General features: G+C 34.9%; 1 protein-coding gene across 9 annotated transcripts; it reads left to right on the top strand.

The window, feature by feature from the left end:
• Positions 1-784: 784 nt before the first annotated feature.
• LOC111446178 lies at positions 785-13,412 on the top strand. 9 transcript variants are annotated; one of them, XR_002711034.1, is made up of 20 exons: positions 785-918; positions 1,418-1,876; positions 2,042-2,290; positions 2,794-2,984; positions 3,056-3,227; positions 4,147-4,284; positions 4,356-4,545; positions 5,019-5,164; positions 5,456-5,629; positions 5,748-5,858; positions 6,161-6,280; positions 6,387-6,543; positions 8,535-8,698; positions 8,791-8,877; positions 9,940-10,268; positions 10,789-10,825; positions 11,415-11,551; positions 12,106-12,337; positions 12,533-12,930; positions 12,981-13,412. XR_002711034.1 is itself a non-coding variant. In XM_023084882.1 (20 exons), exons 2-19 carry the CDS (start codon positions 1,583-1,585, stop codon positions 12,863-12,865), a joined length of 3,261 nt encoding a protein of 1,086 aa, XP_022940650.1. In that variant the 5' UTR covers positions 785-918; positions 1,418-1,582; the 3' UTR covers positions 12,866-12,883; positions 13,178-13,412. The 9 variants fall into 9 exon arrangements, 8 of the variants coding, with proteins under 8 accessions (XP_022940650.1, XP_022940649.1, XP_022940651.1 ...); XM_023084882.1 differs by having other exon boundaries at positions 12,533-12,883; positions 13,178-13,412; XM_023084881.1 differs by having other exon boundaries at positions 12,533-12,883; positions 13,152-13,412.
• The last annotated feature ends 626 nt before the right edge of the window (positions 13,413-14,038 follow it).

The following is a 14,038-nucleotide window of genomic DNA, read 5'->3' as shown; positions in this document are numbered from 1 at the left end:
CTAATAAATTTACGTGACGTAATTAATTTAGTTCGACATCACTTAAAATATCTTATTTGATTGAATTGAAATAAATGAAACCTATAATGGTTGACCTCCCGTGCCAAGTCTACATAAAGTTGGTCAAATTTGGTAGTTAGATGAGATTGTCTTTTATTTCGAGAAGTTGTGTCTCATGTTATGGGTTCGTAATTTATAAAATTATTTTCTTTAATTTTTTTTTATCTTAATGACGTTAATGACGAAAATGAAGAGAATAACACATTTTATTTTATTGTTCCCTAATATTTAAATTTATAATTTGAAATATTAAATTAAAATATTATATTCTTCAATAAATAATGTATTTTGGGTTATAAAATCAATTTAATTGTACTATAATACATATAAAATAGCAATTATACAAAATTTCTAAAAAAAATAATAATAATAATTTATATTCAATCTAATATTTAGTTTGGTAAGATATAAAAATACTATAAGATACATTTTGAAAAATTATTTAAATTGAAAATCTAATATTTAAATATGCTTCCAGAAAAAAAAAAAAATTGTTTATTTTCCCCGACAATGAAATCCTAATCAAGGGCGGGGCATCCAAGGGCGGTGATAAAATTCCCGCAAATGAAGTTTCACCAACCAGTAAAAACTAGCCACGTCAGTTGAACACCTGAATTTCCAAACACAACGGTCGTTCAGGAGTCAAAATTTGGTCAAATCCCTTTGTCGAGCTACCATTATTCCATATTTCCTTTTATAATAAGCTCTTCTCTTTAAAAGAATTCTTCACATTTTCTTTTTGGGTTTCGAAAAGGGAATAATTGAAAAAAAGAAGAAGAAAAGCTCTCTGATTCATTCGGAGATCTGATTAGTTCTCTCTTCTGCTCCCGCCATTTCCTTTGCGCTTTCACGGATCGGGTAAGCTTTCGTTCTCTCAACTCCTTTGGCTTCTTCTAATGCTCTTGCGGTTTGCAATCCTCGTGTTTCCACCAGATCAATTTCCTAAGTTTTTGGTTAATGATTTTAGTTCATCTTGATTCTATTTGATGATTTGTTCGTAATGTGTAATTAGCACGATTTTCTATGAATTCTCAACGAGTTGTTCGTAATTGATTTTGTTCATTTTTGTAGATTTCCTTTTTTGTTGTTTAGTCTCGAAGAGTTGCAAGTCTAATGCATCTGATGGTTGACGTGTTGTCATTTGATTGCTTGTGTTGCTGTTTCTCTGGATGTTTTTGTGTGGCGGTTTTCCGTCGGATTGAATAACTATAGAGAGTTCATTTACTCTGGTACTACTGCTACTACTCTTAATGCTCCATGTTTATGCCGAAGTGGATCTAAATCCAAGTGTCTGGTTTTGATTTTTCATGTCCTCTGAACAAGAAAATACATTGAATACTTTTTGCATTTTATCTAGAAGAGAAGTAGCGTGCCTTGCGAGAATTTATGGGAGCTTCGTGTTCGGGAAAGGGTGGATTTCGAGTTGGATTATGGATATTGTGGTGTTTTGTGTAGGATTTGAAACCGATATTTATGGGAGCTTTGTAGAGAGAGCTAAACGAGGACTTGGTAGTCTGACCCAATGATGCAAGACCTTAGAGCCAAAATCAGAATTGCTGTTCTTATAGTTGCGACAGTATGGATCAGCCTTGCTGCTATATATGGAATTCTAAAACCAATTTCTAATGGTTGTATTATGACGTACATGTATCCAACATATATTCCAATTTCTTCACCGGTGGGCTTATCATCAGAAAAATATGGGTTGCATTTGTATCACGAAGGATGGAAAAAGATTGATTTCAAGGAGCATCTTAAGAAACTTAATGGTGTTCCAGTCCTTTTCATTCCAGGAAATGGAGGTAGCTACAAGCAGGCAAGGTCTTCTTCTTCCTTTCCTGTTTCTGCTTCATATAATATAGATTCCCTTACCACATGTTCCCTTATGTTTTTTTGTTGAAAGTCTGAAACTAATTGTAAATTTTACTTTCTAATCTGTAAATAGTAGTTATGCTTTTTTTGTAAAATTTCCTGATTACAGGTGCGATCCTTGGCGGCAGAATCCGATAGGGCTTATCAAGGAGGCCCTCTCGAGCAGAGTTTTTATCAGGAGGCTAACATAGATAGGGTGGAGGGTGAGGCAGGCACTAGTTTGGCTGGCCTTCAGTTGCCAGACCACTACACGCGTAGGCTGGATTGGTTTGTAGTGGATCTTGAAGGTGAACATTCTGCAATGGATGGAGGGATACTTGAAGAACATGCAGAATATGTAGTACACGCCATCCACAGGGTATTGCTCTCAAATTTTTGTAATCTAGTTGTCTTATAAATTACATCATTTTCAAGATATTTTATTTTCCACTTTTCCACCAAAGTGGTGGGGGGGGGGGGGANGGGGGGGGGGGGGGGGGAAGATGGATCTGTGATATGGAAGGAAGGAATATTGTTTTTTTTTTCCAGGCTTCTCTATCCATTTCAGAATTTTAATTGGAAAAGGGTAATGGAACTTTTGGAATAATGTAAGAAGTGGCTGATAGTCCCAAATAGAACGTATTAACATCTCTACAGGATCCAATGTAAAAAGAAGCCATAATATTTCTTTATTTTTTAATTTAGTTTCCTGATATTTTCCCATTCCGATCTCTTTCTTCGTGCAAGAATAATGCAAATCATTTTCTTTTTTCCAGTCTATTTCTACGTTTTGAATGTAATGGTTTCATGGTGTGGGTTTGTCCTCCAAAGAACTTTTATTAAATTTCTCCACTTGATTATCAATTTAACTTGTTTGTGCAGATATTAGATCAATATAAAGAATCTTTTAATGCCCGAGCAAAAGAAGGTGCTGCTGACTCTGGAAGTTTGCCTAGAAGTGTGATATTGGTTGGCCATTCTATTGGTGGGTTTGTTGCTAGAGCTGCAGTCGTGCATCCTGGACTTAGAAAATCAGCCGTTGAAACAGTTCTTACACTTTCTAGCCCTCACCAGTGAGTTTCATGATACTGAGAACATTTTTGGTTTGTTAATTTCGTGCTTCATCTCGTCTTACATGTTACAGATCTCCTCCTCTAGCCCTGCAGCCATCTTTGGGTCGGTACTTCACTCGTGTAAATGAGGAATGGAGGAAGGGCTATGAGGTTCAAATTACTCGAAGTGGATATTTTGCATCTGATCCTCTACTTTCACATGTTGTGGTAGTTTCAATTTCTGGGGGTTATCATGATTACCAGGTACATTTGCAGTATTTCTTCTTTGCCAATTAGTGCAACGTGGGACCTTTTTCTTGATTAAAGTAGAATTTGACCTTTTAGGTTCTATTGAAAGGATAATAGTTTTCTCATATGCATAGTTGGCTTGAATACATCGACTGTATGTTTGTATCATCTAACTTTCGACTCTGATGAAGGCCTGTGGCCTTGATATATTTAGTGGTTGAAAAGAATCTGCGACCAATAAATGCCAAAATAAATTCCTTTGGTTGATTCATTTTTGTCAAATTTTATGTAGTTTATGTTTCAATTATTCAAACTTGAGAATCTCTATTTCTTCCCCCACCTTAGGATTGCTCATCATTCCACAATGAACATGCATCCCATTCAACATTCCCTCACCCTCACTCACTTTGGTATCGCTTCATGTCATACTAAAGAAATAAAAATCCTTGCAGAAATTTTTATGGAGTGAAATGAAAGGACATGGGTAGATCTAGCCAAAAGTCACGCATCTTTGTGATGTGTCACTTCAAGTTCTTTTTGCAATTATTCATATAGTTCTTTCTAAAAAGAAAATAAGAAAAAAAAACCTGACATTGAAGTAATCTTTTGGTTGGGGAGGATGTAATTTTAGAGGATGGATGGATTTTTGGGATTTAATTAATTTCTTAGAACTCTTCTTGTGCATGTTTGCAAAATTGTTTTGTAAGTTATAAGGACCTGTCTTTTTATGCCAGTCTGAATAATTGAAAATCTTTATCAAGGTTCCCATTTTTGTTGGGGCTTGTTTTTGTATGTCCTTGTATTCTTTCATTATTCTCGATGAAAGTGCAGTTTCTTACCTAAAAAAAAAATATTTTTCAAGGTTTGTGTAAAGGGTATTATCTTTCTGGTTCATTTATTATTTTCCTGTTGATAGTTCTATCCTTGTCTATAGGTAAGGTCAAAATTAGAATCCTTGGATGGGATTGTTCCTCCTACACATGGCTTTATGATCAGCAGTACAGGTGTTAAAAATGTGTGGTTATCAATGGAACATCTGGCAATTTTGTGGTGTAATCAATTAGTTGTACAGGTATAATTCTCTTCAAGTTTGAAAGAATAAGCTGTCCTTAGATTGTTTTGAAAATTTTCTTTCTTGTCTAGGTGTCACACAGCCTTCTTAGTTTGGTGGACTCCACTACAGGCCAACCGTATTTGGCCCCTCGAAAAAGACTCTCTATATTGACAAGAATGCTGCATAGTGGAATACCACAGAGTTTCAATTGGAGGACCCAATCACACAATTCTCAACAATTTGCCCACTTTCCTGCTAAAAAAGTGGAAAATGCGTCTGGTAGTTTGTTATATTGTTTTTGTGTATGCACATTGAAGTTGTTAGTTGTTTTTGTGTATGCACATTGAAGTTATTAGTTATTCTCTCTTATTACGTTATTTTCTGTTTCCTATCCCAAAAAAAGAAAAAACACTATTCCGATGGATGGACCAAATTGTTAGTTATTGCATTTATCAATATAGTGGTTGGGAAAAAGAAAACAAGATCAGTTTCCTTTATTTTCATGAATTTTACCAGCTGAGCATTCTCTATATATATATATTTTTTTGCATGCAAGAGGTTTTTTCTTGGTCTTTTCTATGTTAACTCTTTGTTCACTTGCATAGGGTCCGTGTTGATAAATTAGAAGACAGAAGCAGGATCAATTTTGAATTAAACTCATTAGCTTTTCTTTGAAGTGTCCATATACGAAAAAAGTTGTGTAATTCAACCTCTGTATTTAGAAGAATTATAGCCATAATGGTATATTGCAGGATCTGCAGTTCTATCTCCGTATGCTTGTCCCAAAAACATTCATTGGAATGATGATGGGCTAGAGAGGGACCTATATATTCAAACGAGTACTGTCTCTGTTCTAGCCATGGATGGTCGCAGGCGGTGGTTGGACTTGGAGAAACTGGTTAGCTTCAGTAATAATTATAACTGCAATCTTGAGAATTTGGACTCGATGTGTTAATTATTTCATTTATTGCATGATCTAATGTATTTCTTGATATAAGGTCAGTCCCATAAGGTATTGTATTAGTTATGAAACCCATACAAGATGAAGCATTGGGATGTTGTTTAACTAACTTCGTTAACTTTGTTGACACTGTTATGGTAATCTTTCCTCCCATTAGTTTGACGGTATTTATTTCTTCCTTTTACATTATTTCCTGGGCTCAGATTCTAATTTTTTTGTTCTCTGTAGGGGTCAAACGGAAAAAGTCACTTTATATTTGTAACGAACCTGTTACCATGTTCTGGGGTCAGGCTTCATCTTTGGCCCGAAAAGGGGAAGTCTGCTGGCTTATCTTTAAGTGAAAGGGTTTTTGAAGTGACCTCAAAGATGGTGCAAATTCCTTCAGGACCAGCACCGAGACAGGTACTAGTTTTATTTATAACGTGGATCCTTCTCTTTCTGTGACATCTTTCTGCTCGTGGACCAGACATATGAAGGTTTAGGATTTTACTCTTCCACTGATCTGTGCTATGCTCATTAGATTGAACCTGGAAGTCAGACTGAGCAAGCGCCTCCTTCTGCTGTACTTATGTTGGGACCTGAGGACATGCATGGCTTCAAATTTCTTACAATTTCAGTTGCGCCTCGACCGGTATTGATCTTCACTCATTGTCATTTAGATTTTTCTTTTCTACTTCCATAAAAAGAATAGCCATTGAGATTTTCCTTCTCTGATACAAAAAGTTTCTGAAGTGTTTTTTTTTTGCTTGATTTCTCTTAACTTTCTTATAGATTTAGGTTCAATGATTACAATCTTAAAAGTTGGTTTCTTCTTTGAATAATTTTATAGCGTGTGCATTCTACTTTTCTTTTTTATAAAGTTAGTTATTTAAAAAGAAAAATTAGCAATATGTAAGAATTAGTTCGCATGTGTTGTAACCATTTGATGTTCAGACTGTTTCAGGCAGACCTCCACCTGCAATTTCCATGGCAGTTGGGCAATTCTTTAATCCTGATGCAGGGATGGTGGAAATCTCACCTTGGTCAATGCTTCTTTCCAATTACTATAATGATGTAAATACCTCATGAAGATGCTTTATTTAAGTGCTCCAAAATTTTCGCTTTAGTGTCTCAGTATCAACTTGATGACTGGACTATTTTAAAATTAATTGTTGTGTAGGACATATTTATGAAGGAGAATCATTCTCTGGTGCTGAACTTATCATTCCCCATTAGCTTAGGACTTCTTCCAGTTACCTTGCAACTTGAAACCACAGGCTGTGGGATTAAGAATTCTGGACTTCCAGATGACGAAGTTGGTGGTATTGAAAACAATAGTAAGTTCAATGCTTTCTTATATATATTATGTAATATTCTTTTTATGTATCTTTGCTATCTATAATGTAACTTGCGATAGATAAATTTATATTCTCAACGTGGATTTCTTCCTTCATTTTCTTATTACAATAAGTTATATAGTGCAACTTCTTATTCTTCCTTTTCCTTGCCTGTGGGGACTTTGATGAATATTCAAGTGGGATAAATAATAAGATGGAGTTTTCTCTGATGATAAAGGTAACCTAAAAGTTTATAGCATTTGGATTTGTTAGGCTTCTTTTTCCTCTTCCAAACCCTCCTACCCTCTTTAGGCCACCTGCAAATTCAGTCCAGTTTTTTTATAACAAAGTTTAGTCTTTTACTGGATGCAGTTTGAGCCATTCATGAAGTGTAAAAGTCTTTGATGGTTCGAAGAGAATTTCCCTCCCCACCTGTTTCCACGTCTCAGGAATTTGAGCTTCCAAATAACCTTGGAGAACCCCGACCCTGAACGAAAGTTGAGAGCAACATAAGAAGAGAGGGCATATGTTGCTGGCACATTCTTGGGTTTCTGGAGACTGCATGGGATGAATACATGTAGAAACGCTCAACTGAATGCAAATGTTAACTTAATCTTCCAATGTGCTACTGAGCAAGCAAACATTTAATCTTCTTTAGAATTTTATGTGTCATCTTTCTGATAGAGAGGCCTTAGATGTTGCGAGACTTGTTTCTATTCTTTATGGTCTGTGTGTGCCTTGTGGGGGTAGGGACTCATCCTTACTGGGGTAAGAAACCGATTTTCTGTTCTTCATTTTTGATCCTTACCTCGTCTCATCCCCCCTCTACTTGCTCCTCTCTCTGGAAGGTTAAAATTCCCAGGGAGGTTAGTTTGTTGTGTGGCAGGTTTTATATGGGAGAGTCAGCATTATGGATCGTGTCCAGATACATTCTTCTTTTGTGTTGTCCCACATTGGTGTTTTCTTTGTAGCCGTCAGTGCGAGGATTTGCATCACCTTCTCTGGGCCATTGTTTTGATTCGTTTAACTTATGTTTGGTTTGGAAAAGGGACTGTTCTGCTATGATTGACGAGGTTCTCTTGGGTTCGCCTTTTTGTGATAAAGGTAAAGTTTTGTGGCATGCTAGTTTCCTTGCTATCTTTTGGGGGTCTGGCTTGAGATAAGTAATAGAATCTTCAGGGAAGTTTAGAGGTCTTGTGCTGAGGTTTGAGAGTTGGTGAAGTTTAAAGCCTCTTTGTGTGAAGTTTAAAGCTTCTTTGTGGGCATTGGTCTCTAGAACTTTTTGTAATTAGAGGTCTTGTACCGAGGTTTGAGGAGGTTTTATCACTCATTTGGATTTTGTATGCTCTAGGCTTGTACATTCCATTTGAAAGAAAAAAAAAGTTTCCCTATTATGAAAAGAAAATGAGTAGAGGAAACTGGCATTCATGTGAAAGTTCTCTTATTAATCCTCAATTTCCGTGTTAATAGTCTAAATATCATCGGTATACACTTCATATTCACATCATTAGTGATCATTGACGAGCACAAGTTTCCTAACTAAGTTTAGGGTGTTTAAACTTTGGCAGTAATGTTATTGTTGAAGGAATGACCTTAATTATCCATGTAAATCTTAGCTTTAGTTATAGCTATATTAATAAATAAATGTAAGCAAGATAATTTACACTTACAACTTGGTATCAGAACCATTCTAGCATTAATTATAATCTATATTGTTACCTAATATCTAATATCTAGAGATTGCAATATGCTATCAGAACCATTCTAGTTTACTGAGAACTTTTGTTTTATTATGCTATAAAGTGAAGGCATAACATGTTTAAAGGTTCTGAGTCATTTGGTTTATCTACTAAGTACTAACTATTTTTATGTGCTTTTCGAATCCGTCATGGACTTAAAGAAACTCTCGGTTGTTGAGAGTTGGGATGGAGCTTAAATGACATTTTCATGTAGTTATTCATCCACCCTATTTTACTTTCTTGATAATCCAGGACTGTGTAGATTGCGTTGTTTTCCACCAGTAGCACTTGCTTGGGATGATATATCTGGGCTTCACATTTTCCCGAATCTTCAGACTGAAACAATTCTTGTTGATTCCTCACCAGCACTCTGGAGTTCTAGTGCAGGATCTGAGAAAACAACCGTTCTATTGTTGGTATGAATTATTTTCCTCAATTCTTCTTTTATCCGTCCTTACGTAATAATAACCTGGAATTTTGATCTCGTTAACTCTTTTCATCTCTACAGGTAGATCCTCACTGTTCATATAAACCAAGCGTTATTGTCTCTCTCAGTGCAGCTGCTGGCAGATTTTTGCTTTTATATAATTCACAGGTAACAAGTTATTAGTGTCTTAAAATATACTTGCTTATTTCTAGAGCCAACTAAATGTTTTACATAATTCCCCGGTGAAAGAAAAGTCCTGCATTTATTTGTTTGTTTTTATGCTTCATGCTTCGTGGTTTAGGATATTTCCTTCTCTCCTTCATTGGACAAGTTCTTATTTATATGTTTACTCGTGAAAAATATTGGAACTATGTGAATCAAATGGATCTGTGTTTGGTTAAAGTTTGGACGAGGTTGTAATTGTTACACTCTCGTGAGGTAACTATGGCAAAAATTGATTGGAACATTTTATGCTTGTGTTCTGAAGGTTTTAACTGTTCAAATCAGCAGTTCATTCTCAAAGAAATGAAATCTTTTGATAAATCTAATTATGATATTCAGAGTTGTTAAATGTGTAATTGCGGGAAGTTAAGATTGTTGATTCATTCATCATGCTGTTATATATTCAATTTATTACTACACTAAAGCAGATTTAACATTGAACCATATCCCGTACTCCAAAAAAAACAAAGAAATTGAACCTTTTCCCTAAACATTTGGTTACAAATACAATTCACTTAGCCATTAAGATCATTGATGATTTTAGGGATATATATTCATCATGATTTTACACTGGTGGCCATTGAAACCCAAAATTTTTATTTTTGAATTTGAATTTTATTTTGTTTAGGAAAACCCATTGAGACTCTTTATTTGAGTTTTAACTTCTACAGTATTAGATGGAAGACAACGGTTGAATGCGTTTCCCTCCCATTTGCTCCATTCATTAGTAATAAGTTAGCTAAGATATCATTAAACTTCTTGAATCCCATAACTATTTATTTGTTTTTCCCCTCCTTTTTTCTATCTGACATGCTTTTGTGGTGACTCGTCAAATCTTTTGCTACTTGCTACCTGTTGAACGCCACTCTTATTTCAGCGGCTTGAAAATTAAATATTAATGTTTATTTAAAAAAAATAACAACTGAGTGCCAATCTTGATTTTCAGCTGTTATCTCATGTATTCCAAGTATTTTAAAAAAGCTTACATTGTGCATTGTTTTCGTGCAGATAGTTGGTTTATGTATTGTTGTTACTTTTTTTGCATTGATGCGACAAGCGCAAGCATGGAATCAAGATTTTCCTGTACCTTCAATGCTGACATCTATAGAATCCAACTTGAGAATACCATTCCCATTATTTTATTTGGTCTTTGTACCCGTTTTACTATCTTTGTTCCTTTCACTTGTAACTTCTCAACCACTACCTCCTCTGCCCATCTTCACCACAGTCTCAGTGATCTGTTATTTGTTAGCAAATGCTGCTGTCATTACTGTGGTTTTGGTATCCCAGCTGATATTCTATGTGATGGCGGTTGTGCATGTTTTCATCAAGACAAGGTCAGTTTATTACTCCATTGTACAATTCACAGAACTGGAATCTAATTGAATAGATGATATGTTGAGCATTTTCTGACGGAAGAAACTTCTCAACCAAACTACATTAAAGGGGGGGGGGGGGGGGNGGGGGGGGGGCTAATGGAATGTCCGTGTATTAAACAACTATTGGTACTAAATAATCAGAGATCATGACCTGCATAATGCATTATTTATTGTGGTCTCGATCATGGGTGTATGCCTTCATATTTGACAATAGTAGTCAAGTTATTTTTCCGAGGTTATGAATGCCGTTTATTTGTTTACTGGAATTCCAAGTATGATTTTACATTTGCAATTTCTCCTCGAAAAAGCATTTTGTTTTTGCAATTTAAAAAAATTTCTTCTACTTCAAGTTTTTTTCTTTTTTCCTAGATATTTTATTTGTGCTGTTCTTGTTCGAAGAATAAGTTTGATTCAACCTAAATTATTTGGTTATCTTCCTAGCGAGTATATACCTAAATGATTTACTGACATGTTGCAGGTGGCAATTGTGGGAAAGAAATGTCGGCTTTTTAGCGGTTAGTTGTTTTAGAAATTTTTTTCACATTTTTAATTATCAAAGGTTTGATTTTATCTATGATAATAAATGCAGTCAACCATTTACATTTCAGAGTACACTAGAACTAAAATCTCGCTAGACAGGCCAGAAATGGTTCGATTTCTTTTGTCATCTTTATTTCAAGTCATGATGTGCTGTGTGCTTCGCTCAAGTTGTCCAATAACTATAATGTGCTTTTACCTTTAGACGTATTGTTGTGAACTAAAAATAAACTTAACAATCATTTTAGGCTTTTAAAATTTCTCATTGAGCAGTACTATGCTTGTTTGATGCTATGAACCTTGACTATCCTAACATGTGTCCCAAGTGCATCCTAGATCTGTTGCCTTAAGAAACTTTGCGATCCATGACTTGGTCTACCATACGATTCGAAAAATGATCTGTTTTCAAATTTATGCTTTTCATATTTAACAGGAGAATCTAATTCTGAGTAGCATAGAATTTGTTGTCCCTTATTGTCCATTAACTTAACTTACATCTGTTTTGTAGTGGAAGGTTATGAGTTGTTGATTTCCAATTTGATCTATCATCTAACTCACTCATTTTAGGTTGTAAGGGTATTGGTCGATCCGTTACTGGCTACTGCTCTTTCTGCTATTACCTTGGCATGTTTTATTCATCCAGCAATGGGATTGTTTTTGCTACTCGCTTTCCATGCTTTCTGTTGCCACAATGCGCTATCCAGGTACTTTTAAGTATACCCTTGTCATAATTATTTTTGTCTTCTTGTGGGGAAACCTAAAGGGATTTCTAAGAAATGTTATGTTTTATAAAACCTGAAATGAATTTCAAATACAAATGTCAAGATTCCACCAAAAATCATATGTTGAAAACTAGGACTCTCGAAAGTTTTGTTTTTCTTTTAACAAATTAAAAAGTAATTGGGCATCCGAGACTAAGATAAGGTTGTTAATCTCGTATGATACACACAACTCACGTGTGTTACAAGTTGAAATACAAAGTAGGCTTAGTGGTTAAGAGCGTGTAGTTGAATAGAAGCTTTGCTAGCATGTACTTATCTGATAATTGAATCTTTGGACACGCTCATAAGTGATAAGGTAATGGCAAACAATGCCAGACAAAATGGGTTTGAAATGTAGGCTCTGCTAAACCTATAAGATCTTAAGTTCTGGCAGCCGGTCTGAAAAGAGTCTTTCCTTAAAATACTTACGATTTTAAAGAAGATCAAAGTATTATTCCATGTTTTTGTATTAGTTCTTTGACAGCTTCCTTTCACAGCCATGTGCGAAGCCAAAAATTACAAGGTGGAAATGATTCTCAACAATTTAAACTTCCATTGCCCGACAAATCGAACTTGAAGGAGTTGATTGAAGACCTTTCCACCAGTCCTTGCTCTTCAAAAAGTTTTGGGGAAACACAATTGGAGATATTTCATCATTGTCATGGCTTATTGATCTTGCATCTTCTCGCAGCAATTATGTTTGCACCTTCACTGCTCGCTTGGTTACAGGTATGATTATGAAAACAGAATGGTTGCCCGAATCTGTTTCATAATACATTGCTTTCGTCTAAAATGTTTAGCATGTCACGTTTCGTATTTGACATCGTTTAGAAAAAGAAAACTAATACTTGTCCATTTGAATATCATACATGGAGAAAGAAAAATAGCTTCGATTCTCACATTGCCTATTCTTTGGGGTTGCAGAGAATAGGGACAAATCATAGCTTTCCATGGTTGCTGGATTCTTTTCTTTGCACTGGAGTTATCCTCCACGGTGTCTGTAATTCAAAACCCGAGTTCAATTCCTATTTATTCTCTCTCTTTGGTCAGTCACGGATCGAAATCAGACTAGACATCATCTATCTAGTTGCTGGATATTATACCTATATGTGTAGCCTGGCTTTGGCTCCATATAAAGCCTTTTACGCCATGGCCACGATCGGAGCCATTTCGTTTACCTCGAGAGTTTTACAAAGTAGAACCAGGGAGAAGGGAGAGCCCCATTTCGGCGGTCGAAAGCACTCTCACCGACATTGAGAACAACGAAAACATCAGGTAAGTTTAAGAACTAGCCTTAGACCAGTTGCATCATTTTGTTTGTTCTCAAAAAAGGGACAGATTTATCATGGTAGTAGCAGCCACAAAAGTTGCCATTAGATGGACCTGTAATTGCAAAATAGGTTCAGAATTAGTTCTTAGAGTCTTACTAGGCTGAGCCGTTTGTACCACATGGCCATGCCAGTTTTCACTTTTTATTATACATTTAGTTGTATTTGTTCTGACATCATTTTAGAGTGAGTTTACTTTTGTTGCGGCTCAACAGGTAGCTAATTGGTCTCTGTACTATAGGACACTACAAAGCTGATTATGGATCAAGAGGTGAGCGATTTCTTGTGTTTCGAATACTCGAACATTAGCTTTGTTTCGATTATAAACGTGGGTTGATTTGTAGTTTTGCCATGTTTGTATGTGCATAACAAGTGAAGTTAACAATCCTTTTCTTTCCCACACAGCGAAGACATGTTCTCTTGTTTTATTTTCTATTTTTCGAATGATACAATGAAATTTGGATTCAGACCTCTAATCTTTTGATTAAAATTTTAATATTTTAATCCGATGAATTGTGCTTAATATTAAGGGTTCTCTCCTCGTATCATTATCTCGATTGTCGGCCCTCCTAAATAATTCCTTCTTTAGAGAAAAATCTCTAATGGTTGGGAATGAGAGAGTTGAATAAGAAATGAAATGCATGATTATAATTGCATCTTTTTAATAAATCTTAAGAATTTACAGAGTTAAATTTGTTAAAATATCTGGTGTAGGTTAGTTGTTCCAGTAAATATATTTATTTACGGTCTTCGATTGCATATAAATTATTATTATTATTATTATTTAACTATTTTCTTTAAAAAAATTAACTCTTAAGAACTAATTTTAAGATTGGTTAAAAAATATTAAGGCGAAAATTGTGTTTTAATGTATTTTAATGGGGCAAAATATAAACACTAAAGAAAACAAATCGTTTAAATTAAAAATTGACAAATATTAAGTAAATAAAAATTTTATAATTTTTCTTTTAAGTTTATTAAAAATTAGGTACAAATATTAAATATTTTTAGTTGACATTTTTTTTCATCACTAAATTTTTCTCGATATACTAAAAATTTTGTCACATAAGTTTATCATTAACGAATCTTTTTACCTTGAATA

Source organism: Cucurbita moschata, unplaced genomic scaffold (assembly GCF_002738365.1).
Source record: "Cucurbita moschata cultivar Rifu unplaced genomic scaffold, Cmos_1.0 Cmo_Scf00008, whole genome shotgun sequence".
Taxonomy (NCBI): Eukaryota; Viridiplantae; Streptophyta; class Magnoliopsida; order Cucurbitales; family Cucurbitaceae; genus Cucurbita; species Cucurbita moschata.
This window is presented reverse-complemented; position numbering and strand designations above follow the sequence as displayed.